This window comes from Bos indicus x Bos taurus, chromosome 13 (assembly GCF_003369695.1).
Source record: "Bos indicus x Bos taurus breed Angus x Brahman F1 hybrid chromosome 13, Bos_hybrid_MaternalHap_v2.0, whole genome shotgun sequence".
NCBI lineage: Eukaryota > Metazoa > Chordata > Mammalia > Artiodactyla > Bovidae > Bos > Bos indicus x Bos taurus.
Genome location: NC_040088.1, coordinates 53234793 through 53261663, shown reverse-complemented (window position 1 = coordinate 53261663; position 26871 = coordinate 53234793). Strand labels below are relative to the sequence as shown.

Here is a 26871-nt window from a genome sequence, read left to right as displayed (position 1 = left end):
CTGTGTATGTATATATATTTCCCCCTTCATGGATATCACAGCCTTGTCATAGCAAACGGGCTTGTGTAACTCAAAGAAGCTATGAGGCATGCTGTGCAGGGCCACCCAAGATGGATGGGTCATAGTGAAGAGTTCTGACAAAACGTGGTTCACTGGAGGAGGGAATGGCAAATCACTCCAATATTCTTGTTGGAGAACCCCATGGACAGGATGAAATGGCAAAAAGATATGACACTGAAAGATGAGTCCCCTAGATCAGAAGGTGTCCAGTATGCTACTAGGGAAGAGTGGAGGGCAATTACTAATAGCTCCAGAAAGAACCAAGAGACTGGGGCTAAAGCAGAAATGCCTCTCAGTTGTGGATGTGTCTGGTGGTGAAAGTAAAGTGCAATGCTGTAAAGAACAATATTGCATAGGAATCTGGAATATTAGGTCCATGAATCAAAGTAAATTGGACATAGTCAAGCAGAAGATTGAACACTGATATCTTATGAATCAGTGAACTAAAATGGACAGGAATGGGTGAATTTAATTCAGATGACTACTATATCTACTACTGTGGCAAAGAGAAGGGGAAAAAGTGGAAGCAGTGACAGATTTTATTTTCTTGTGCTCCAAAATCACTGTGGATGGTGACTGCAGCCATGAAATTAAAAGATGCTTGCTTTTTAATTGTGGTGCTGCAGAAGACTCTTCAGAATCCCTTGGACTACAAGATCAAACCAGTCAATCCTAAAGGAAATCAACCCTGAATATTCACTGGGAGGACTGATGCTAAAGCTGAAGCTCCAGTACTTTGGCCACATGATGTGAAGAGCTGACTCACTGGAAAAAACCCTGATGCTGGGAAAGTTTGAAGGAAAAAGAAGAAGGGAGTGGCAGAGGATGAGATGGTTAGATAGCATCACGGACTCAATGGACATGAATCTGAGCAAACTTCAGGAGATATTGGAGGACAGAGGAGCCTGGCGAGCTACATACAGTTCGTAGGGTCACAAAGAGTCAGTAACTTAGCAACTGAACAATAGCAAATATATATTGCAATATATGTGTTTTTCATATTTTCCATCATAGCTTATTGCAAGATATTAAACATAATCTCCTGTGCTATACACTAGGACCTTGTTGTTTATCAAGGACATGATTTAACTACTCTTCGTGAGCTTAATACTGTGCATGTTGCTCTTATAGCCAAATTTACTTCTCTATAGTTGTATGCCGAATTAATCCTTTGTACCAACAAATGACATGTAAACCTGCTTAAAGACAATGTTGACATCTGGCTTTGAAACAAATGGGACAATTCTCAATACATTTTTTTTTTCCATTTGAAGAAATAAATCCATTTGAGTTTATTCTTCAAATTATAAAAATGACAGTAAAATTTTAAAAAAGAATTTAATAATTAAAATACATTGGAATAAACACCATTGGCCAAAAATAAAACTAGATTTTCCTAAAGACTGAACATGGAAGATTTTCAACACATTAGCTGTTTGCTCCTTGAAAAATTAAACACTGGAACAAATATTATTGCCAAGTATTTGGAGGAAAGAGCTTTACTTAGAAAAATGGTTTCAAAAAACTTTAACACTATCTCAGAAAACAAACTGTGGTCAATTGTTGGATATTAATCTAGCAATGAAAATAACTGCATACACAGGAGAAACTGAATTTTAATTACCTGTTTTGATCATTGCTAAAGCAAATAGAAAGTTTAATTCCTTTGTAAATTAGAAACACTGGTATCATAAATGATGGCAGAAATATAATTAAAAATATTAATCTCTTTAAATGGATATGTGAGAATAAAAAAGTGAAGTCACTCAGTCATGTCTGACTCTTTGTGACTCCTTGGACAGTAGTCTACCAGGCTCCTCTGTCCATAGGATTTTCCAGGCAAGTGCAGTGGAGTGGGTTGCCATTTCCTTCTCCAGGGGGTCTTCCTGACCCAGGGATTGAACCTGGGTCTTCCATGTTTCAGGCAGACACTTTATCATCTGAGCTACCAGGGAGTTAAATTAAGCACTTAGCTTACTTGGACTAAAATACATTTTGGAATTAAGAAACAGTTTCAATTTATTTTTGGTTAGCAAAACAAAGATAAGCTAAGCTTAAAGAGATAAAATTTCATATACACTAGCTGTAAATTTTAAAAAGATATAAAAATAAGACAGTAAAAACAATGCTTGTGTTTTTTGTCTCTGTTTTTTTTATATAGTGTTTATCTCATCAGGAGATGGACAGCAGAATTAAATTAGACATGCACAAAAATGAAACATCTAGATTAGTTCCAAATATCTCTAAATCAAACAAGTCACTGCCCATGAGTCACCTCATGAGTTAAAAAAGAAATTACAAAGAAAACTGAGAAACATTTTGAGCTGAGTTATAATGAACACCCAACATATCAAAATTTTGGTACGCTGCTAAAATAGTTTTAGAGGAAAATTTAGAGCACTAAACGCTTATGTAAGAAAAACTTGAAGAAAGTCTTTAATTTTACATAGAGGAACTAGAAAAAGAAGAGAAAATCCAACTTAAAATGAACAGAAGGAAAAAAAATAATGACAAAGGTAGAAACCAATGGAATAGAAAACAAAAACAAAAGCAAAATAAATGAATAAAAAGGAAAGAAAAATCAATGAAACAAAAAAAAAAAAAACTAGTTCTTTGAAAAGATCGCCAAACACTAGTGAGATTGATAAGAGAAAAATATAGGGAATAGAGGTTACAAATTGCCAATATTAGAAATAATGAAGGGACACTATTAGAGGTCCTACATACACTTAAAGGACAATGAGAGAAAATTATGTCAAAATGTATAACAACTTAGATGACAAATTCCTTGAATTACTACCAAAATGTACTAAAGTAGAAATAGATAATATGAATAGTCTTATATCTAAGGATGAAATGGAATTGTTTAAAAAACCTTCCTACAAAAATAAATCCCCTCCTAAAAAAAAAAAAAAAACACCCAAGCCCAAAACTCCAGTCTCAGATGATTTCACTGGTGAATCTTACTATATATTTAAGTTAGAAATAATACCAAGTCTACACACAGTCTTTCAGAAAAAAGAAAAGATGGGTGAATACTTCCATCTCATTTTAAGGAGCTAGCATCCTCCTAACACCAAAATCAGAACAAAAATTGGATGAAAAGAAAACAACAGATCAATATTTCCCATGAACATGTATGCAAAAGTCACTATCAAAATTTTAGCAAGTTAAATCCCACAGTGTATAAAAAAGATAATCATCATGCTTAAGTGTGCTTCTTGCTCAGAGTGCAGTTTTGGTTTAAAATTCAGAAACAAAAATTAACCAAGTCACCACTTTACTGGGCAAAAAGGGAGAAATCATTTAACTTATCCTGCTTCTGCAGACAAAAATAATAGAAGCCCTGTGTTTGGTACTTCCCCAGACTTCCTCTTCATAGACACAGAAAACACATTTGACAAAACTGAATACACATTCATGTCAAACTGTTAAGACAACTAGGAAGAAGGGAACATTCTCAACCTAATAAAGGCATCTATAAAAACTCTGCAGCTAACATCAGACCTAATGGTAAAAGACTGAATATTTTCTCCTTAAGATCAAATCAGGGTTTCTCAACAAGGCACAGTTTTACATTTTACTTTTACCTCTTCTACTCAGTTTTGCACTGGCAGTCTCTACTGGCAGTAAGAGAAGAAAAAGAAATAAAAGGCATAACTACATAGCAAACTAAAGAACCTCTTGAAGGTGAAAGAGGAGAGTGAAAAGGCTGGCTTAAAACTCAACATTCAAAAAATGAAGATCATGGCACCTGGTCCTATCACTTCATGACAAATAGATGGGGAAACAATGGAAAAACAATGGAAACAGTGTCAGACTTTATTTTCTCGGGCTCCAAAATCACTGTGGATGGTGACAGCAGCCAAGAAATTAAAAGATGCTTGCTCCTTGGAAGAAAAGCTATGATAAACCTAGTCAGTGTATTAAAAAGCAGAGACAAGAGATATCAGTTTGCTGACAAAGGTCCATATAGTCAAAGCTATGGTTTTTCCAGTGGTCATGTATGGATGTGAGACTTGGACCATAAAGAAGGATGAGCGCCAAAGAATTGATGCTTTTGAACTGTGGTGTTAGAGAAGACTCTTGAGAGTCCCTTGGACTGTAAGGAGGTCAAACCAGTCAATCCTAAAGGAAATCGTTCCTGAATATTCATTGAAGGGACTGATACTGAAGCTGAAGCTCCAATACTTTGGCCACCTGATGTGAAGAGCTGATTAATTGGAAAAGACCCTGATGCTGGGAAAGGAGTAGGAGGGAAAGGAGCCATCCTGATTGAAGGAAGGCGGAGAAGTGGATGACAGAGGATGAGATGGTTGGATGGCATTACCAACTCAATGGACATGACTTTGAGCAAGCTCTGGGAGATGGTGAAGGAAAGGGAAGCCTGGCATGCTGCCATCCGTGGGGTTGCAAAGAGTCAGACACAACTGAAAGACTGCACTGAACGGAACACAGCAAATGGTTTAACCTTGCCACAAAGAGGTCTGGTCTTTGCCCTCAACTTCTGAGAGATAAGCTCTCAAAATTTTATGCCTGAGAGAAGGAATATCTTTGCTTTTGGCAGGAGCATGGGGTGCGGGGAGGTCACACTGGATATTCTAAACACATAATTTTCAGAGTTGCTCACATCAGGAAGACCGGCTCGATCACATCACGATGGGAGGCTCAGTCATCCTGGAGACTGAGATCAATTAAGTGTGCATAACCAATTAATATAGTGTGTATAATCCACACTACACTACCATGTATAAAATAGAAAACTAAGGAGAATCTACTATGTAACACAGGGAACTCAATCTATTCAGTGCTCTGCTGCTGCTGCTGCTGCTGCTAAGTCACTTCAGTCGTGTCTGACTCTGTGCAACCCCATAGATGGCAGCCCATTAGGCTCCGCCATCCCTGGGATTCTCCAGGCAAGAACACTGGAGTGGATTGCCATTCCCTTCTCCAATGCATGGAAGTGAGAAGGGAAAGTGAAGTCACTCAGTCGTGTCTGACTCTTTGCGACCCCATGGACTGCAGCCTTCCAGGCTCCTCTGTCCATGGGATTTTCCAGGCAAGAGTATTGGAGTGGGGTGCCATTGCCTTCTCCAATTCAGTGATCTACGATGACCTAAATGGGAAGGAAATTCCAAAAGGAGGAAATAAATGTATATGTATGGCCGATTCACTTTGCTTCACAGCAGAAACTGACACAACAGTGCAAAGCAATTATACTACAAATAAATAAATATAAATTTTACCAAAAAATTTAAGTGGTCAGTCAGTCAGTCAACCATGCCTATCTTATGGAGCACCGTCCTCCAAACAACCCACAACTGAACACTGAGGCCTGAGTGAGTTTCTCTGGTTACAGCGTACTGTTACATATCAATACCAAGAAAGTGACCCATCCTGCCTCTGCAGACGAGAATAATAGAAGCCCTGTGTTTGGTACTTCCCCAGACTTCAACTATGCACTTTTGGCCCCTGGCTGATTGTAATCTGTATCTTCTCCCTGTGATAAACTGTTCCCATGAGTATAATAGCTGTCAGAGTTTGGTGCGTTCTTCTAAATGAATTATTGAACCTGTGGGTGGATGGGAACCAACCAAATCTGCAGTTCATGTCAGAGGCAAGGGTGATCTCTGCTTTCTAATTTTGTATCTGGTTAAACTTTTGAACATACAGATTAGAAAGGAAGAAATAAAACTGTCTTTATTCACAAATCATATGACAATTCTGTATAAAATCCTAGGGAATCGTCAAACAAAACGCTTCTAAATGGTTTAGTGAGTGAGTTCACCAAGATCTCAGAATACACTACTGCATTTCAAGACATGTTGTCTATGTATACACATGGCTCCGTGAGACAGAATAGGAGGTCCAGACAGAGACTGTCAGATGGACAACAGATTGTTTAACAAAGAAAGTGAAAGTCACTCAGTAACGTCTGACTCTGCGATCCTATGGACTGTAGCCAGCCAGGCTCCTCTGTCAATGGGATTCTCCAGGCCAGAATATTGGAGTGGGTAGCCGTTACCTTCTTCAGGGGATCTTCCCAACCCAGGGATCAAACCCAGATCTTCCACATTGCAGGCACATTCTTTACCGTCTGAGTCACCAGAGAAGTCCAAGAATACTGGAGTGGGTAGCCTAGTCCTTCTCCAGCGGATCTTCCTGACCAAGGAATTGAAACGGGGTCTCCTGCAATGCAGGCAGATTCTTTACCAGCTGAGCTACCAGGGAAGCTTTTGTTCAACAAAGGTGCCAAGTAATTCAATGGGGGAAAGGATAGTCTTGAACAAATGGCACAACAAGTGGATATTTGCATGCAAAAGTGAACCTTAGCCCTAACCTCACTCCAGATATAAAAAGTAGCTTAGAAGGAATCATAGACCAAAATGTATAAAACTATGAAACTTATAGAAGAAAACACAGGAGAAAATCTTGTGACTTTGGATAAAGCAAAGATTTACATAGGACACAAAGACCAAAAACTGTAAAATGTTTAAAAGTTGGATTTCATCAGAATGTAAAATGTTTGCTCTTTGAACATCACTGTTAAGAAAGGGACAAGCCAGACCATGAACTGGGAGAGAATATTTGTAGGACACTGCTCTGATAAGTGATTTTGTATCCGTAATGTGTAAGGACCTTTTACAACTTTACAGTAGGAGAGAAAGCTCAGTAATAAATGGGTAAATGGGTGAAAATTGTAAAAGACACTTTACAAAAAAAGGGGGATATGGATGGCAAGTAACCAGTGAAAAGATGCTCAGTATCATTAGTCATAAGAAAATATTAATTAAAGCCTCAGTGAGATATTTGCATTGACACACCAAAATGGCTAAAAACAAATAAACCAATCTCAAGCACACTCTGGCAACCATACAGACCAGCTGGAACTTCTGTGCTTTGCTGGTGGAAATGCAAAATAGAAATGGTACAGCCACTTTGAAAAACAGTTCAGCAGTTTCTATAAAGTTAAACACATACTTGCCATATGAGTCAGTACCACCATTTGTGAAAACAAGTGCCCCAAGACCCACATGTGAATGCCTATAGCAGACTTAGTATTAATAGCCCCAAACAGGAAACAGCCCAAATGTTCACCAACTGGTGAATGGATGAACGATGTATAGGAAGTCCAGATAGTGGAATACCTCTCAGAAAAAGAACTGCAGAACACTGATTTTCTTAAAAAAAAAAAAAAAAATATATATATATATATATATATATATATTGATACATGTAAGAACATGGAATTTTTTTTCAAATGCATTATGCTAAGTGAAAGAAGTCAGTCTCAAAAGGTTACATTCTATATGAGTATATTTATATGACTTTCTAGAAACAGAGTCACAGAAAATAGATTAAGGTTGCCAGAGCCTGGGAGTGGGGGAACGATTGCCTAAAAAGTACATGAAGAAACTATTTGGGGTTTTGGAACTGTTTTATAGTGAATGCTCTTGTGGTGCCATAACTCTTCAAACTGCTGCTCCTGCTAAGTCGCTTCAGTCGTGTCCGACTCTGTGCGACTCCATAGACGGCAGCCCACCAGGCTCCCCCGTCCCTGGGATTCTCCAGGCAAGAACACTGGAGTGGGTTGCCATTTCCATCTCCAATGCATGAAGGTGAAAAGAGAAAGTGAAGTCACTCAGTCATGTCCGACTCTTAGCGACCCCATGGACTGAAGCCTACCAGGCTCCTCCACCCATGGGATTTTCCAGGCACGAATTCTGGAGTGGGGTGCCATTGCCTTCTCCGACTCTTCAAACTAGATACCTAAAAAAGGGTGAATTTTACTTTATATAATGTATATTTCAGTAAACTCGACTTAAAAAACATCGCAAACCCCAGAGACTGTAAAAAGACATTTGCAGTATGTGTAACTAATAAAGAAATAGTGTCTCATCTGTAGAATATGAAAGAACACCTATGAACTAATAAAAAGTCAAGTCTCTTAATAGAAATAGGTGTAAAAGAATGAACAGAAATTTCCTGATAGGAAGAATAAAAGTTAACAAACATTAAAAAGCAAGCAAACATAAAAAAGCTGCTTAATCTCATTTAGAAATCAAGGAATAGCCAATGAAACCTTCAGTTGAATACTATTTCCTATCCGTCAGATTGGCTCAAAATGTAAAACTAAGTCATTCTGAAAGCTAGTTAATGAGGAGCAATGGAAATGTCAATCCACTTCTTTCGGGGCTGTAATCTGGTAGAACTACTTTGGAAAACAATTTGGTATTCTCAGTAAAGTTAAATAGTATATACTCTCTGATCCTGAAATTCCACCTCTAAGCATATACCTTTCTGACATTCTGCCATGAGTGTACTTGAAGATACATATAATAGTAGATAACTAATGAAAACCTACTATACAGCATGGGGGGAAAAAAAGAAGGTTCAATCTGTTTGTAGGGAATATTTTAAGTTAACCTTAAAATGCATTCCAACATACAATAGGTGCAGACAAATACTTTTTGATTCCACTTACACAAGGTACCTGGAGTAGTCAAATTCATAGAGTTGCAGGGTGCATTGATGGATGCCAGGGGCCAGGATTGGGAGGGATGAAGTGTGGGGATGAGGAATGGGGATTTACTGTTTAATGGGGACAGAGTTTCAGCTTAGGAAAGTGAAAATTTTAGGAGATGGATGATGGTGAGAGTTGTACAACAATGTGAATGTACTTAGTGTCCCTGAGCTGTACAGTTAAATATGGTTAAAATAGTATGTTTTATATTCTGTGATTTTTTCCACAAAAAAATTAAAAACATTTGTAAAAAGCAAAAATACAACCCCCAAAGTAGAATAAATACACGTTAAATTATAGCTTTATAATAGCTTTATAATGCTATATTCTTCTGCAATTAAAATGAATGAACTAGAGGCACATGCATTAAAGTGAGCAAATGTCACAAACATTCACTTGCATGAAAAGAAATCACAGATGCACACACAAAATTTGTGCAGACAAGGTTCAAAAACTTCTCTCTCATAGGCTGTAGATCACCATTATTTTAAAAACATGTAGCTGGACATAAGCTGCCTGTATTTACACTCCAGCTGCTCACTTCCTAGCTGGGTAACCTTCAACTCCCTACACCAAAATGTCCTCACTTGCACAGTGAGTGTACTAGTACATATTAAGAGATGCTAGCATGCTAGGGTAGCATGTGAAAGGATCCACAAATGAAGGCATTTTTATCATTCCCTAACCCACTAGGCAGAACCTCAGTGGTGCCAGGATGGCATACAGGAACCCCCACCCCTACCCTGCTGCCATTGAGCACCGGGGGCAGAAGAAAAGAGGGCACAACGACAGTGGCTTTGAGTGCAGAAATCTACAGTTGGCGTCATGGAGGAGTGTGAACTCCTAGGTCTCAGGACCTATGAAAAAGGAAGGGGAACTGAGATTTCTGGAGCCCCAGGGACAGTTCAGCCTAAAATACCAGTTGACATTTGTAGCTAAGTCCTTGATGGTTCTGATAAAACAAGAATTAGAATAAAATCAATCAAGTCCACACTTGGTACAAGATAAGAACTACATGTAGTCCATTTCCGATTTCTTTTCCCCCCAGGCACAGATTTCCCAGATGGTATTTATTCCAAGCCTTTTGCTTGACCACTTTCTTCCTGTCTCTCAACTGATTGCTTATTGGCAACTTCTTCAAAGAGTGGGGCAGGGGGAAAAAAGACACAAAGGGTGGAGCCCATCAACCCTCACATCTAAGACTTAGCCATTTCTTAAACTCAAGATGTGATATGGTGAGGCTGAATTTTCATATCGCCAAAATAACTACTGGAGAAGTGAGACTTTCAGGCAATCACATTGCCTATTTTATCTGGCTTCTTATCACTAGCTTTTATAGTTTGAATACTGAACTATCAGTTTGTGGGGTACGGGGGTAAAGTTATCTCAGGGTTGACTCCACTTTCCAATGGAAAGCTACTGATGGGTTGAAAAGAATGAAACTTTATAACCAAAGGGAATTGTCATCTCTAATACATTAGGAAAATTCCATATTGTTTTTACTAGTATTTTATCATAACTCATATACAGAAAGCTATTATTAAAATATAATTACTATAATATCTTGTTTATTACTTACCCTCTTATTTCTACTTGAGCTACAGCAGTGATGTTGATTTGCAGGCTCACAAAATTGCTGTCTGGGTTGTCCTTGTTGGAACTAAAACAGTGACAAATGATTTAAATATATTTTCTCAGACGTGTTAACTACACGATCATAAAAAACCTTTTATATATCGAAGGAGCACCATGCTTTACCAATATGATCATTTGGAAAACAAAGACATATCCATTCTACAAAATCATAACCATTTGTAAATGGAAACACTAAGATCCTCTATGATCAAAAGTAATAACTTTAGAAAGTCATAACTTTCGAAGATGAGACACCTTATCTGAAAACATAACAGATTTCTAGAGAAGCCAACACTTCTTCCTTTCAACAACTAAGCCCAAAAGGCAGTGAGCTGAGTTCATTGTCCAGCTTCTACAAGGAACACATTCCTTAACTTCTCTGTGTACCAAGTTCATTGCCCATCAAATGGGAAAGGACAGCACAATCAACTCCTGATTTTCCAAGCTAATGAAAGGGGACCTGGCATGAATAAGCCAAGAGCAGCACAGAATGGGAAAAGCATTTCTATTTGGCTCTGGAATGCATCATACCATACATTGTTTTGGCAGCAAATTTATCTTCCTTATGGTTTATTTTTTTGTGTAATATTAAAATAAGTGAACTTTACTGCACACTCACTGGCTACCTAAGATGAGAGGTGAGGAGTGAATTAGAAGCATGGCCAATGGTGTGAAGAAGCAAGACCCAAGGAAGCTGGGCAGTTAGGAGACAAAATAGATGTTCACCAAGTACATCAAGACACTCAAGATAGAAGATCCATGTTTAATAATAGTTCTTTGAACAGTGGCAAAGTTATTTTTAAGTTTTCTGTTTCTTTCTCTCAAGCAAATATAAATAGATATAAAATTTAACTTAAAAAATGCATGTATTAAGCAACCGTTGCTGTAAAGAAACTACGTGGTCTCTTAAAAGGCTGGGCCAGTAGGTGGGCTTCTGATGCAGCTGCCATTTGCGTTCATTGTCTTCCTGGGCTGTCATTGAAGTCACCCTAATACCCCAAAAGCTCATGCAGCTCTTAGCAAACAGCAAACCAGGATGTGACACCATTGCTAGCAGGTCATGTTTATATTCAGGTCTCATTAAGAAGAGAAAGCGTCCCCTTTTTTCATCATCAAATCTCACGCAGATGCAATGAACAAGCTCTCATACTGATGTTGGTAATGGGGCATGTCCTGACTAGCTTTTGAAGCTTTCCAAATGTGGGAGCTGAAAAAGATATGATAAAGTCTACTTTCAAAGCAGGAGGAGACAGGATTGTTCCCACAACGCTTTTGAAAAGTCCTGTTCGATTGTATACACTGATAAGGCAACTTAAATGGCAAACACACATAAAAGATATAAACAGGCAAATGTCAGGCTCATTTCCTGCAAATGGGTATCACTGCTAAGCTTGTGACAGGCTAGAGGGACTTGTTCACCAAAGTTTGAACCCCAATTTCCAGGCCACTTTATTATTATCACATCTGGGGAGGATCAACCAACTAAAAAGTTTTTTGTGTTTTTTTTTTTAAAGTCAGGATTCTGACTTACCACTAAGAAGTCATTAAGTAATTCCACTTGTTACAGACTTTGCGGTTCCAAGTGCATAACAGGGAACGCTGCTGTTTGGAAGGTTAAATATGATTGTTTCACATTTTAACCCAGACCTTGTTTCTAGTTTCTAGGCCACTACTGCTTTACAACAGTAGAAATTAGAATTATGAAAAAAAAGTTTCATTTAAGTTATCCTATAATTCTATTGTATTTTGCTTCCAAGTAGTTTAAATGAAAACAGTTTTCATGGCAGCATCCTAAAAATATAAATAGATGACAAGTATTAAATTTTCTTGGGACAGGAGTCTAATACGAGGCTTACAGAGGCTGTTTTGAAAAGTTGCAATAGCAGTGGTGGGATCAGAGGCTGGACCTGGATGGCTAATTTAAATCATCCTCCACACACATGCCTGCTGGCACCAGTGGTGGTGTCAGCAACCAGCAGGGTCAGCAAATCTCCTGGTAAGAAAGACGCCAGGCCAGATATATAACTTAGAGGCATCTTTCACCTCTTTCCTGGAAGGAATGAACCCTCCCTCACTAACACCGCTGCTCCATTCAAACAAGCAATTCATCACTGGCCTGGATGTTCAACTATTTATACCTTCGGTGCTAGCTCTCAAGGAATGATGAATTTCCTCTCCATGGCTATAGCCTATGTCAGGAACCAAGGATAAACATGTCTTTCACTTATTACTCTGATGCTATTTTCTTCTTCCTTCTTGTTTCCTATTTCTATTTTCTAACATTCCCTCTATGCATTCTGTCGGCAAAACAATACAGTGTTCATTTCACCATTACCAGGATCAGCTTCAAGGATGGTCATAAAGATCTGTTTGCCTGTGGGAATCACAAACTGAGAGCTGCTCTAAACATGGAGGAAGATGTTTACATGTCACACAGAGCTGGGGCATGGAGAGACCAGTTAATGCAAACATTTGGTGACACAAAATATTTAAAGTTTATTAATTTACACAGCCCTCTTCTCTTTGGGGTTCTATTTGTGGAAAGAGGTATTAAATGTGGGTACCCCTGGTCAATATGGTCAAAAGCTTGAGTTCAGACTTCAGAGCACTTGGTTTAATTTATTTTTGGTTTAAGCTGAATACAAACCATCCATTAAACACTCATTTATGTTGTTGGAGTCCGCCAGCAAAGCATGCAGATAAATGCTCCCTACTCACATACTAGTGTATTTAAGTATTAAAAGTATTCTCAAATACTTTTATTTCTATAACATATGATTTTGGAATTTGATGGCTACTAAAAGCTTTTGCCTCTGTAGTTATTTCTGCATTTTCAGAATAATGTTAAAATAATCATGAGTTTCTATAGCATATAAGGATGGAATATAATCATGGACTGTTCTTTTAGATGAAGAGGGATGTTTAAAATGTGACCATTTCTATTTTCCATCAAATTCGGCACTTCCTCACTGAATTCATCATTTAAAAATATATTTATTTATTTGGCTGCAATGGGTTTTAGTTGCAGCACTCAGAATCGTCCATTTTAGTTGCATCATGTGGGATCTAGTTCCCTGACCAGGGACTGAACCTGGGCCCCCCTGCACTGGGAGCGAGGAATTTTAGCCACTGGACCACCAGGGAAATCCCTGGATTCAGTATTTGAATGGTTATCTATAGGACGGCTTGGGGGAAGGCATTAACAGTATTTATTATTCAGTGCTCTGATTGAACTACTAGTTACATCCATTCTATTATTCGAAACTGCAATCAAGAGTGAGAAGCAAACATCAGGAATTTGCTTTGCATATTTATACCAGATTTTAAATGCTGTGATTTTTATAAGTTAGGAATCTTTTTCTGGAGTGATACAAAGCTTCATGCTACTGTAGGATCAGTGTCACAGACAATGATGGTGAGAAACATATTATTGTCTGGAGTGATGGTGGTCCTTCCTTATGCAGTTCTTTACCATTTCCTTTTTCCCCCTGAAAACTTAGACATATAAACAGGCGGTTTCCCAAATAAGAATATTTAGAACCACCTGAACCTTTCGAAAAATATACATCTATGTAGATACAAAGAAGTGATTTTACTGTCACTCCACAGCCTGCAGAATGGATCTCTTCTTCAAAAGCAAAAAAAATAAAAAGGAAAGAAAGAAAGAACTGGAATAACAGAAACAAAGGAAAATGGCCTGTGAACATCTGGGTTCTAATTTTAGAAGACCTGTTAAGGTGAAGGAGCATTCATTTCACCATGGATCTCATTAATACTGAACACTGACAATAATTTATGCATATAAAGGTCTCACCTTCTGATTTGAAGATCGAAGTTAATACTCATGTTTGTTTTCTCAAGACGTGGAACTGTAAATCGGAGGCCCAGAGAAGACTAAAAAAAATCACAAGACATTAAGTTTATTACATGAAGAAAGTGAAAGAAAGTGAAGTCGCTCAGTTGTGTCCGACTCTTTGCAACCCCATGGACTGTAGCCTACCAGGCTCCTCTGTCCATGGGATTTTCCAGGCAATAGTACTGGAGTGGATTGCCATTTCCTTCTCCAGGGGATCTTCCCAAACCAGGGATTGAACCCGGGTCTCCCGTATTGTAGGCAGACACTTGACCGTCTGAGCCACCAGGGAAGATTTATTACATGAAAGGAACGTTATATACAGCTTAAGAATCTTTTTATGTCATCCCTGCAAATCCCCATCCTAGACTGCTGTTGCTTCTACCCTGGGGTAGCTGAGACTTCAGGGCCCAGGCCATGCAGGGCTGTGCTGTGCTTAGTCGCTCTGTCATGTCCAACTCATTGTGACCCCAGGGACTGTAGTCTGCCAGGCTCCTCTGTCTATGGGATTCTCCAGGCAAGAATACTGGAGTGGGTTGCCATGCCCTCCTCCAGGGGATCTTCCCAACCCAGGGATTGAACCCAGGTCTCCTGCACTGCAGGCAGATTCTTTACCATCTGAGCCACAGAGGAAGTCCAAGAATACTGGAGCAGGTAGCCTATCCCTTCTCCAGGGGATCTTCCCAACCCAGGGATTGAACTGGGATCTCCTGCATTGCAGGCAGATTCTTTACCAGCTGAGCTGCCAGGGAAGTCCCTCCAGGGCATGGAAGTGCCTATATATTGTCCCTTTTTTCATTTAGCCTCTTATCTCTCTTTTCCTACCACCTTCTTTATGTGCTAAATTAAAACAACCTAAATATATGAGAAGAGATTGATTTCGAATACTGTGGTGATTCCGTTTGATGGAAATTCATGTCATCATTGAACGTATAACTGTGAAGCCTATGCAATGTAGAAAATGCTTCTAATGTAATGATGATCAATAAAGAAAAAAAGTTACAAACTTGTATGTATCATGTGTTTCAGCTACAGTTTTAAAAGGCTGCCAGTGGAAAAATTAATGTATGGGAGTGAAGATGTCTTGTTAGAAAATACCAGGATAATATGTTACAGTTAAAGTTGTAAGTGTATGGATTATATTTTCCACCTTTCTTTTCCAAAGCTTTAAAACTGTCCTTATTATTTTTACAGTTTGAAAACAGATTTTTAAAAACCTGAAGAAAAATGAATCCAATGATAATATAAAAAGGAAGTAAAAAAGAAAAGCTAAGACATATATTACTTACTCTCCCATGAACTTCTGAGTGCAAGTCGAAGTCTGTAAGCCTTACATGCAAAGTCTCACAAAGTCACAGCAACCACACTACAAAATAGGTACCTTGATTGTTGACATTTTACTGTCCATAGCCATCCGAGGATTCAGGAGATTAAGTGTCTTGTTCCAGGTGTAGAGCAAATGAACTCTAAAGTTGGAACTGAAATTGCTACAAGCCAACTCAAGAACCTGAAACTCACAGCCACTACACTGTGAGAATCAAACCAGCAATAAAAACTCATGTTGTTATGAACCAGTAATAATATGAGCTAGTAAATCATAATTTTTATCACAAATCATCATGATTTCATTAGCCTGTGCTGAATGACCTGCAAGTCAGGTATGCCCTGGTGTGTTAGTCACTCAGTCATGTCCAACTCTTTGCAACCCCATGGACCATAGCCCACCAGGCTCCTCTGTCCATGGGATTCTGAAGGTAAAAATACTGGAGTGGGTTGCCATTCCCTTCTCCAGGGGATCTTCCTGACCCAGGGATCACACCTGGGTCTCCTGCCTTGCAGGCAGATTCTTTACCCTCTGAGCCACCAGGGAAGCCCTAACTGCCCTGGTGGCTTTACATCACATCACTGATTACTCCAAATATTCCTACAATAGGGATTCACCCACTTCAATTTGACTTGCCCAAGGGATCATTGTTTGTCACTGAAGAAACTGGGACTTAAACCCAGGTGTCCCTAATTATTAAACCTATGGATCCTTATGCCCCAACCAGGATGAATTCCTTTAAAATTCCAGATGTGCAATTTTCTATCAGACCTCTAGGACTTTGCACATATTCTTCTTTCTTCTTTAGAAACTTTTAAAGTCTTTGCCTGTGTCTCCTACTTGGAGAACTACTAATGCTTCGAAGTTCAGGACACGAGATCCCCCTGCAGCACATCCTCCAATCTTCCAGGCCAAGTCAGGCAGAAACATTCTCTTTATTCTTTGTCTCCTTCTTTGGTACTTTCCCAGGACTCAACCTATGGTATTGAAAATTTTTAAGGTTCTTTTTAAAAATTATTTACTGCTTCACTGTGGCATGAGGGATCGTTTGTTGAGGCATGCGGACTCTTAGCTGTGGCATGTAGAATCTAGCTCCCTGACCAGGGATCAAATCCGGGTCCCTACATTGGGAGCGTGGGATCTTAGCCACTGGACTACCAGGGAAGTCCTCAAATTTTAAGTTTCTTATCAAGTGGGGATTATACATTTTTTCTTGATATTATCAGACTCTAGTTTAATACCAGGCATATAGAAGGGGTGTAATTAAAAATGGTTGACAGAATGGTGAAAAAGTGTGCTTTTGTTTGCACACTTCCAGTGGTGGGTGCTTACTATATTGTGGTGAGGCCTGTTTGATGTTGGTCTTTTATTATACAACACAAGATGAAGATACAATGAAGATGTGACAATTTCATACTGATAAGAGACACATATCATCTTAACTAGAACCAAAAGTCACATCTCTGGGCATTGATTCTAAAGAGTCTTTGTTGAGCTACTATTTTTTTTTTTTTATTCTACTTGAGAAGCTTTAAGAATTTTTACAAATCTTATTGGTATATAAATATTTGTATATTATTAAAGCTAATATATGAAAATGATCAGCTTACAAATCAGAGGTGAAACTTCTAAATACAACCTTGAATGTTCTGTTAAAAAGTCACTTGAAAACTATTTTCTAAAAAATACTGGGACTGGAATAATTAATCCTAGTGGTTTGTGACACTTTTTAATATTTAGGACTGCTTTTACATTTGGAATTTTATTAAAACCCATTGAGAGTATTCTTTTAGAAGTACAAGATGAAGAAGTAAATAAATCAAAGTGTTTTATAACAAAAGAGAACGCAATAAAATTTGATGTGTTTAAGGGCATTCAAGGGTGAGATAAGAAAGCTATTAGGTTTCCTCTACTATAGACCTCAGAGATAAATGAACACAAACAATTTACTTCCTTGACTTCTAAAGATTATTTGCTGGTAAAATGGATTGATGTCTTTTCACAAAAACGCATTTGCGGCTAAGACCACACTGCCGTTTTTACCCTCCACTTTGAACAGCACTGGTGTCCAGTTTTTGTTCCAAGACTATCCTTAGTTATTGATGAACTTATATGATCTCTCGTCTGTATTTAACACTCTTAATACTAAAAAAGGAATGTGTGCTCAGTCACCTATAGAAGCTAATACCATTAATACCATGTCAATTCATTTCTCTCTGACCTTATGTAGACCTTTTCCTATCAAACTGGGTGGTTAGATTTTTCTTGAAAACTAGCCAAAGGATTTATAAGCTTCTAGATAAAAGGATTCTAATGAAAACTGTTCTACTATCTCAGCTTAGACATCCCATTCTATCTTTCATGGCTTGCTTGAAACATCTCATCTGTTATTCATTAATTTTTATCCAATTTTTGTAGACCCACTAGAATGCAGGCTTTCTTTTGAGACCTGGTTCGAATCTGGGTTCTGTTCTTCATTACATGCAACTGTGGGTAATTCATTTGATTTCTCTAAGTCTCCGTTTCCTCATCTGTAATATGGGAGAAATACCTGACTCATAGGATTGCCGGTTGTTGTAAAAATTAAATGAGATAACACAAACAAACCACCCAGTGAAGGGTTTATAACACAGAGGGCAATCAATACATGTTAGCTAATAAAAATCTATTATAAATGTTTATCTTTCATTTAAATATTTACTTTTTTTGACTCAAGAAGTGAATTTACTAGACTACAGCTTGGCATATCTTTTAAATACCCAAGATCAATGGAAGGAAAATCAATTTAGAACGTGAGAAAGGAAACATATTGTTCTAGCACAGTATCCTAGAGTATAAACTGGGAATAAGTATTACTTGATAGAAAGTTTCAAACACTCAAATAAATGTGAGAAACACTGGGCTAGAAGGTTTCCTTACTGCAGAATTTCTCAGCACTTTAAAATGCAGGCACCTGAAGGTCCCAGCAGAGAAGGCAATGACAACCCACTCCAGTACTCTTGCCTGGAAAATCCCATGGGCTGAGGAGCCTGGTAGGCTGCAGTCCATGGGGTCGCAAAGAGTTGGACATGACTGAGCGACTTCACTTTCACTTTTCACTTTCATGCATTGGAGAAGGAAATGGCAACCCACTCCAGTGTTCTTGCCTGGAGAATCCCAGGGATGGCGGAGCCTGGTGGGCTGCCGTCTATGGGGTTGCACAGAGTCGGACACGGCTGAAGCGACTTAGCAGCAGCAGCAGCAAAGGTCCCAGATAGGACATGATTCTTAGCAGTGACTACAGGACTCCCTTTAAAAGCCTCGTTTCAAAGGAATAACACTCTCTGGAAGACACTTTGGGAAGCTGTTTTAATACAAACCTACACACTTACACATTTCCAGGAAGAGTTTTTTTCCAAACAAGTCATTTCATTATCAATGAATCATAAACATCTATTTTAAAACAGAGAAATACATAAGTCTAACTTGTAACACTTAATAACATAGCATTTGTAGATTTCAGTTTTTCCCCCTTGATTTATGACTCCATAAAATAATGACTTTCACTATGATGTTTATTACAAGAAGTTACTCTGTATATACTTAAACTGCAATGGCATAGAATGAATTTATTGCCCACAAGTAATCCTGAATGGGAAGTTCCTAAATCTGAAAACAAAGGAAAAAAAAAAAGACTCCTTATTTTTTTATAAGCCTGTTTCAGATCATGGTTAACCCTTTCTTTTTTTTTTTTTGCTACAATTCTCTGCATTATTCTTCATCAAGTAAGGTGCATGGAAAATATGGACCTGGTAAAGTCGCTTTAAAACCTGGATTAAAGTCATATTTTAATGTGAAAATACTGTGAATATATTCACATGGGAGGTATAAAAGTTTAATCATCATTGCTAAAATTCTTAATTCTGTTATTTATTTTAATTCTGTTATTTCTTAAACCCTTTGCATCATAGTTCTTGGACTCAAAGGCAAAAAAATTGTAGTGAAATTCAAAGAAAGAATATTCAAAAAAATCTGCAGTAAAAAAAAAAATAGCCTTTAGAAATTTGTTGAGACTGAAGCTATGTAAGAGTGACGTGGAAAGGGAAGGCATGTGAAAGCATTCATCATTTTGTGTATTTAAGCTCAGTTTATCCAGTTGGCATGCATTATGATGCAAAATCCCACCACCCGGGGAATTTCCTGACAAATTGGTTTTAGTTGCCAGGTGCTAAGTTGCTGAGTGCTAATTGGTGGTGGGGGAGGGGGGTGGCTTTCCACTAGTTCTCCTTACAATTCAATTAGACAGAAATCAGTTAAGGGCATCTGGTTTTTTCTTACATTTGTTCCAGCCACCATAGGGTTCCCAAGGTCACACACCACCATTCGGGTGACATTGTCCATCTTGTACTCACAACTCAGTGGGCGCAGTGCCTGCAACAAGGAAGAACACCAGTGTGGAGTTAGGGGGCAGAATAAACGACATCCTGTCACAAAAGTAATGGGGCAGCCGGGAAGCTTCTCTTGATTTCAAACACTTGTGTGAATGCCTGAGCCCAGAGATTCATGCGTGACCATCAACTTGGAAGAGAAGTGTGTGAGAAAAGACCAAAGTTTAATTTTAAGAAGAAATGTGCTGGATGGGTAAACACATCTTTTGTGTTGCATCGAGGAAGAAAACACTGTGCAGAATATTTATATGCACACTTTTGAAATGATTTGCACTATGGTTTAATGTGGGGCATGAATATTACAGATAATTAAATATGACTAAGCCAATTCTTGCAAAAACGAAATGACAGCAAGATATATAGGTTATCATATGACCCAATGACCATTTGTAAGAGAATTGCTTTGAACACACGTTTCTCCCTACATTGGTTCCATGTTGAGATTACACATCCAATCTTAGTTCAATCTTATAAATACTTAAGATGACAAGAGAGCACATTTATGTTTACCCCCTGCTTTTCATCTTCCTTTGTGCCCCACATCCTATTCTGATTAGAATATATATAAAGTCAAGTTCAAAGAGATGCTTAGAATTATGTGCTGGAGAAGGTCTCAAGGTTACACTCAATGGAGGGGAAAGTAAAGGAGGTTTATCACTGGACTCCTATCCTCTGCTCACAGCTCTTCTTGTGTCTTCAGGCTACTCCCATTTGTCTGGAAGTCCACAGCTGGATCTACACCCGGAGCTGCTTTCCGTCTTTCAGAACCTAATGTCTCTATGGCCCTGCTCTTGCCTTGAGCAGCTAGACATGTTCATCCATTATTTCACTCTAACTTGTTAAGTGCCACTGATAGATTACCTGTCAGCCTCATTGCCAAAGATAAGCTTGCAAAATGAGGACTTTGACAAAGGACCCCATGAGAGGACTGTGGAAAAGGGATCCAAATATGAGGACCACTTATCTATCTGCCAGCCCTACTGAAATTTCATTTAAGAAAGTCATGTGAATTTTCAAGTAGAAGTTTCAGAAACCATCCCCTTTCCATTCTTCCCACTTCATTGAGAAAAACTAAGAATCAAAGAAAAGGCAAACAAATCTCAGACATCTAAGTCAAGATTTCCATGGGTAAATCATACACTTTAAGAAAATAAGTTTAAGAGGGCAGGGGTTTTTGTATCTGTTCTATTCCCAGAGGCTGGAACAATGTCCAGCACAAAGCAGTAGATGGTGTCTGGAGATACAGAGCATAAGTAGCTCATAAGCTCTCCTACGAGGAGCCTGAAATAAAATAGACAAACACGTGTTGTTGTTGTCCAGTTGCTAAGGGTCCAACTCTGTGACCCTGTGGACTGTAGCCTGCCAGGATCCTCTGTCCATGGGATTCTACAGACAAGCACAATGGAGTGGGTTGTCATTTACTTTTTCAGGGGATCTTCCCAACCAGGGATCGAACTTGTGTCTCCTACATTGGCAGGTGGATTCTTTACTGCTGTGTGCCAGGAAAGCCCCATGGACAAGCATACTTAAGTATAAAACCCTTTTCCTGCCACCAGCCATTGAAAGGTCTGGTCTAATTCATGAGAAAGAAGCAAAATTTCTGATGTCCAGAGGAAGCATTTAATATCTCCTCTTTCCAAATAACCTGAGCGACATGTTAGTATCCTAAGTAAGAAACATATTTTTTAAAAGTTGGTAATATTTTTGCTTCTCAAATTAGCTTTTGCATCTATTCAAGTTCTGAAGGATCCAAAACTAACCCTAATTGTAAGAGATTTTTTTGTTGTTGTTGAAATTAATCCTGAAAACAGGAGGGAAAAAAAAAAGAACCTAGCAAAAGCTTTCCAAAATACCCATGTGTCCCTTGAACATAATTCAAGGATTTGGTTTCTATAGTAAATATTTTTATCTTATCTGAAGGTTGAAAGTCATATGTACATTTTCCCCAACTTTCTAGAAATAGCTTTTTCACATCAATCAAAGATCTTTCTTCCTCCCCAGAGTCCCACCCTTTTTCTTTTTTTAACCTTTATTTCCTCTCTCTGAGTGGGAGAAACAATGATTGTTTTTCTAGATATTTCTAGACTATTTTCCTCAGCTGTTCCTGAGACTATCTTGTTCTCATCCATTTATAGCTCTTAGATCATTATTCATTCTCGGAAAATATTTACTGTGTACCTGCCACTTACCAGGCACTGATTTAAAAAACAAAACAAAACAAAACAAAACCTTGATCTCCTTAAACTTCCTATTATGAAAAGAACTGTAATAAAGAATCACAAGCAATCACAGCAAGCAATGGAGATATACAGTTTATTAAGTTTCATGATAGGAGAAATTCACAGTGACGGAGGAACACATGCACATAGAAACAAGCCATCAGAACTTACTTTCAAAACAGAAAGAGACTCACAGACTTGGAGAACAAGCTTATGGTTGCCGGAGGAAAGAAGCGGGGAAAAGATAGTTCGGGGGGTTTGGGATAGACATGTACACTGCTATGTTTAAAATGGATAACCAACAAGGACCTACTGTATAGCACGCAGAACTCTGCTCAATGTCGTGTGGCGACCTGGATGGGAAAGGAGTTTGGGAGAGAATAGGTACACGGGCTTCCCTGGTGGCTCAGCTGGTAAAGAATCCAACTGCAATGTGGGAGACCTGGGTTCAATCCCTGGGTTGGGAAGATCCCCTGGAGAAGGGAAAGGCTACCCACTCCAGTATTGTGGCCTGGAGAATTCCATGGACTGTATAGTCCATGGGGTCACAAAGAGTCAGACACGACTGAGTGACTTTCACTTTCAGATACATGTGTATGTATGGCTGGGTCCCTTCATGTTCACCTAAAACTATCACAATATTGTTTGCTAATCAGCTATACTCCAATGCAAAATAAAAAGATATTAAAAAAAAAGAAAAAGAAGTAAGCAGTCAAAGAAGACACCCTGGAGGAAGTGACATCTAAGTTCGCAGGGGGTTGGGTGGTGGCAGGGCACAGGGCAGCTCAGAGGTTAAGTGGACAGGCCTGACCTGTCAGTCTTGGTTCTGCTACATAATGGCTGCATGACTTTGGGCATGTCTCTGTTTCTTCTTATCTATGATAGCCTTGTTGTGTCGCTATCAGGCTGCTAGGAGGATTAAGTAAGTTGAATACTTGCAAGAGCTCAGAGCAGAGCACAGCTCACAGCAATTGCTCCATGAATGTCAGCAGCCTCTATCACTATTAGACTGAGGCCTGAAGGTAAGTAGTAAGAAGTAAGCTGGAAAAAGGGGACAGACAGTGGAGTTACTGAGGGAGCAGGACATGTGAGCCCTCTGTGGTGGGAGGGTTCATGGGTAATACAGAAACTGAAAAGAAATTCCATCCCTCTAGGATTAGAGTGTAGGTAAAGGAAAGACTCAAAAGCCTGTGAGGCGGCTGAGGAGATGAGCGTGCATGTGTGCTCACTCACTCAGTTGTATCTGACTCTTTGCAACCCCATGGACTATAGCTCTCCAGGCTCTTCTGTCCATGGGATTTTACAGGCAAGAATACCGGAGTGGGGTGCCTTTACCTCCTCCAGGGGATCTTCCTGACCCAGGGATCAAACCCGTATCTCCTGTGTCTTCTGCATTGGCAGGCAGGTTCTTTACCATTGAGCAACCTGGGAAGCCCAAGAGGAGATCAGCAGCGGTGTAATTAAGGGCCTCATAAGTCATCTTAGGGATTTGCACTTTATCCTACAAGCAATGGGGAGCTATAAAGGGTTTTTTTTGTGTTTTTTTTTTTTTTAATTGTAGTTGCTTTACAATGTTGTGTTAGCTTCTCCTGTACACGTGCAAATCAGCTGTATGTATACACATATCCCCTCCCTAATGGACCTCCCTCCCCCACCCCTCCAGCCCACCCCTCTCGGTCAACACAGAGCACCGAGCTGAGCTCCCACCACCTATCTATCTTACACATAGCAGTGTATGTATATCAGTGCTGCTCTCCCAGTTTGTCCCGCACTCTCCTTTTCTCCTGCGTCCACAAGTCCAGTCTCCACGTCTGTGTCTCTATTCCTGCCCTGCAAATAGCTTCATCTGTACCATTTTTTATATTCCACATATATGCTTTGATTTGCATTTTAGAAAGGCGGCTTCCTGTGTAGGGAAGATGGGGAGATGGGAGATGGGGAGATGACTTAGGAGACTGTTGTAGTCATCCCAGGAGAAGGCTGAGTCCGTCTGGAGACAAGCAGTGAGATGGAGACACGATACAGTTGGACGGGCGTACGCTGACTTAACTTTTAGAAACTGAGTGGAGACTAGTGAGGTTCCCTGAGATAGGCTATGGAGAGGAGTGTGGAAAGATGGAGTCTAGTTCTTTTTGTATGTCTGTGTGTGTGTGGATAAACAAAACAAGATTTGTTCTCACAATGGAATATTACTCAGCAATATACAGGAATAACTACTGATGACCAATACACACTGTGACGTAGATGAACCTCAAAAACATTGTACTAAGCAAAAGCTAGACACAAATGACTGTTTATGCATGGTCCCATTAATATGAAGTGTACAGAAAAGGTAAATTTACACAGATGGAAGTAAATTAGTGGCTGCCTTGGCTGGATTTAGGGGTGGTGAGTGACTGCAAATAAGCACATGGCAACTTTTTGAGGGGATAGAAATGTTCTAAATCTGTATTGCTGTGATAGTTGCATTCCTCTATAAATCTACTAAAATAACTGAATTGTGTGTGTATTGAACTTATGTAATTACAATGGGTAGATTTTACAGGATACACATTGAACCTCAGCGAAGCTGTTAAAGAAAAAGATCATAGGTTTAGGGACCAGAGTATTGGGATGATTTAGAAACATTTTATTATTGGAACCGGGGGGAAATTGTGGTAGGTTAAAATCTGACGGCTATATTCAACTACATACCTGTGATGAACTGAATAATGTCCCCATGAAATCCAATTCTGGATACACTGAGTGTGAAGTGGGTGGAGACAGAAGAGTGGAGTGTATATGAGGTCCCTTGAATAGACAGGTTCATAGAGACAGAATGTGGAATGCTGAGTGCCAGAGGCCGGGCAAAGGGGTAAGAGGGAGCCCAGGTTTCCTGGGTACAGAGTTTCTGTCTGGGATGATGGAAATGTTCTGGAGCTGGTCAGTAGTGACACAGCAATGGCATTATACTTCATATCACTGAACTGTACACTTCAAAAGGGTTAAAATGGTAACTTTTATGTTACATATATTTTACCACAATAATAAAAAGATAACGCACATAGGCTTTTATTTCTGGAAACATTTAGAAGAAAGGTCACTGAAAAAAAGTATAAAGGCTGACTCCATTAAGGTCTCTAGAGCAGGAGAGGACCAGCATCTACATTTTTGAAAAGAGGTATGCTTTCCATTGTGTATATGTACCACATCTTCTTTATCCATTCCTCTGTTATGGACATCTAGGTTGCTTCCATGTCCTGGCTATTGTAAACAGTGCTGCAATGAACATTAGGGTGCTGTATCTTTTGTAATTATGGTTTACTCAGGATATATGCCCAGTGGTGGGATTGCTAGGTCATATGGTAGCTCCATTTTTAACTTTTTACTTTTTATCCCTATTTTTAGTCTTTTTAATTAGGATTGATGTATATACTCTACCATGTGTAAAATAGGAATTTATATTGGGAATCTGCTGTATAGCACACAGAGCTCAGCTCAGTATTCTATGAAGACCTAGAGGGGTGGGATGGGGTGGTGCGAGGGAGTCCAAGAGGATGGGATATATATACACATATAGCTGATTCACTTTGTCGTATAGCAGAAACTAACACAACATTGTAAAGCAATTATGCTCAAATTAAAAAAATGATTTTAATCAAAGAACAACAAAACCAACAATCAGATAATCCCTCATATTTTTCCTCTTGGGAGAAAATTGCTTTAAAAAAGCCCCAAACTTGAACTGAGTATAAAGAAAAAGGGACACAAACCTCAAACTGCTTAAAAACAAAGAAGGAATTAGAATGTGCCTTAGTCATGTCAAATTCAAATTCTGCCCAAGGGAAATTGATGGAGGAAAACAGTTAAGGACTCACTGGAGATTATGGATAATGTCTGTCATAATGTCTAAAGCCCCAAAGATAGAAACGATAAATGTTTCCTATGTTTTCCATGCAACAAAGTGGATAGTAAACTGGATGTTTTGCTAAAAGAAGAACATTTTGAATAGATGCTTTGTGTAACTAAGTCAGGGGTGGAGTGACAGAAAGGGCATTGAAATAAAAACATAAAAAGAGCCCTGGAGCAGCTTTTAAAATAACATACTTGAGCTTCATTGTTTGCTTGTTTATGTATTATTTGCTTGTAAGTGTTCCTAGAGGATATGTTCCCTAGAAACAACAGAAGTTTGTGATGACTTTAGGACTGTCAAATATACTTGATTACTGTTCCTCTGGGTTTATTTTTTACTGAGAAGATAATTTAACCAAAACATTAATCATGAGACTAGAGGTGTGCATAGAGAATTTGGTATTTCTCACATTTGTAAATGTCTTTCAAATACCCACATCACAACTGTTGTTAGCATTTCTTTAAAGGAATTATATTTCATTAGATGATAAAGTCATTAGAATGTGCATGTTCCCAAGATGGTGCAGTTTTTGGAAACTAGCAGAATTTTAATAAACTTCAGTTAAACGAACCATACCCATCAGCAAGAATTTAAATAATACTCATTGTGCAGACTTCCATGAAAACGGCAGGCAAGACTATGCAAGTGTGAGACTTGGCCTCTGCCCTTAAATGTGAGTCTGTATATCTCTGAAACCAAGGGACTCTCTGTTATCCTTTGGTGTATTTATAATGATTTTCTATCAGAACCCAAAGATATTCTGCATGGGAAGATTCATATTCTGATAAGGAAAGGAAAGCTATAAAGAGCATCAGGGTCAGTTTAACAAACAGAGGCACTTCAGGAATGGCTAATGACTAAAGCTTGGCTTTTTCTTGGTTGTGGTCCTGAAAAGGTAGACTAAGAAGAAAGAAAAAAAAAATGAATGCCTTTCGTT

At 38.8% G+C, this 26871-nt stretch overlaps 1 protein-coding gene across 1 annotated transcript in view; it reads right to left on the bottom strand.

Moving 5' to 3' along the window:
- The window catches only part of ITGA8 (integrin subunit alpha 8), a 190630-nt gene that overhangs the window by 54323 nt on the left and 109436 nt on the right, over window positions 1–26871 (bottom strand). The window contains exons 21-23 of the mRNA XM_027559856.1: window positions 19714–19806; window positions 14034–14113; window positions 10164–10244 (exon numbers count right to left, since the gene is read on the bottom strand). Coding sequence (XP_027415657.1) covers window positions 10164–10244; window positions 14034–14113; window positions 19714–19806 — 254 coding nt within the window. The remainder of the gene's footprint in view (window positions 1–10163; window positions 10245–14033; window positions 14114–19713; window positions 19807–26871) is intronic.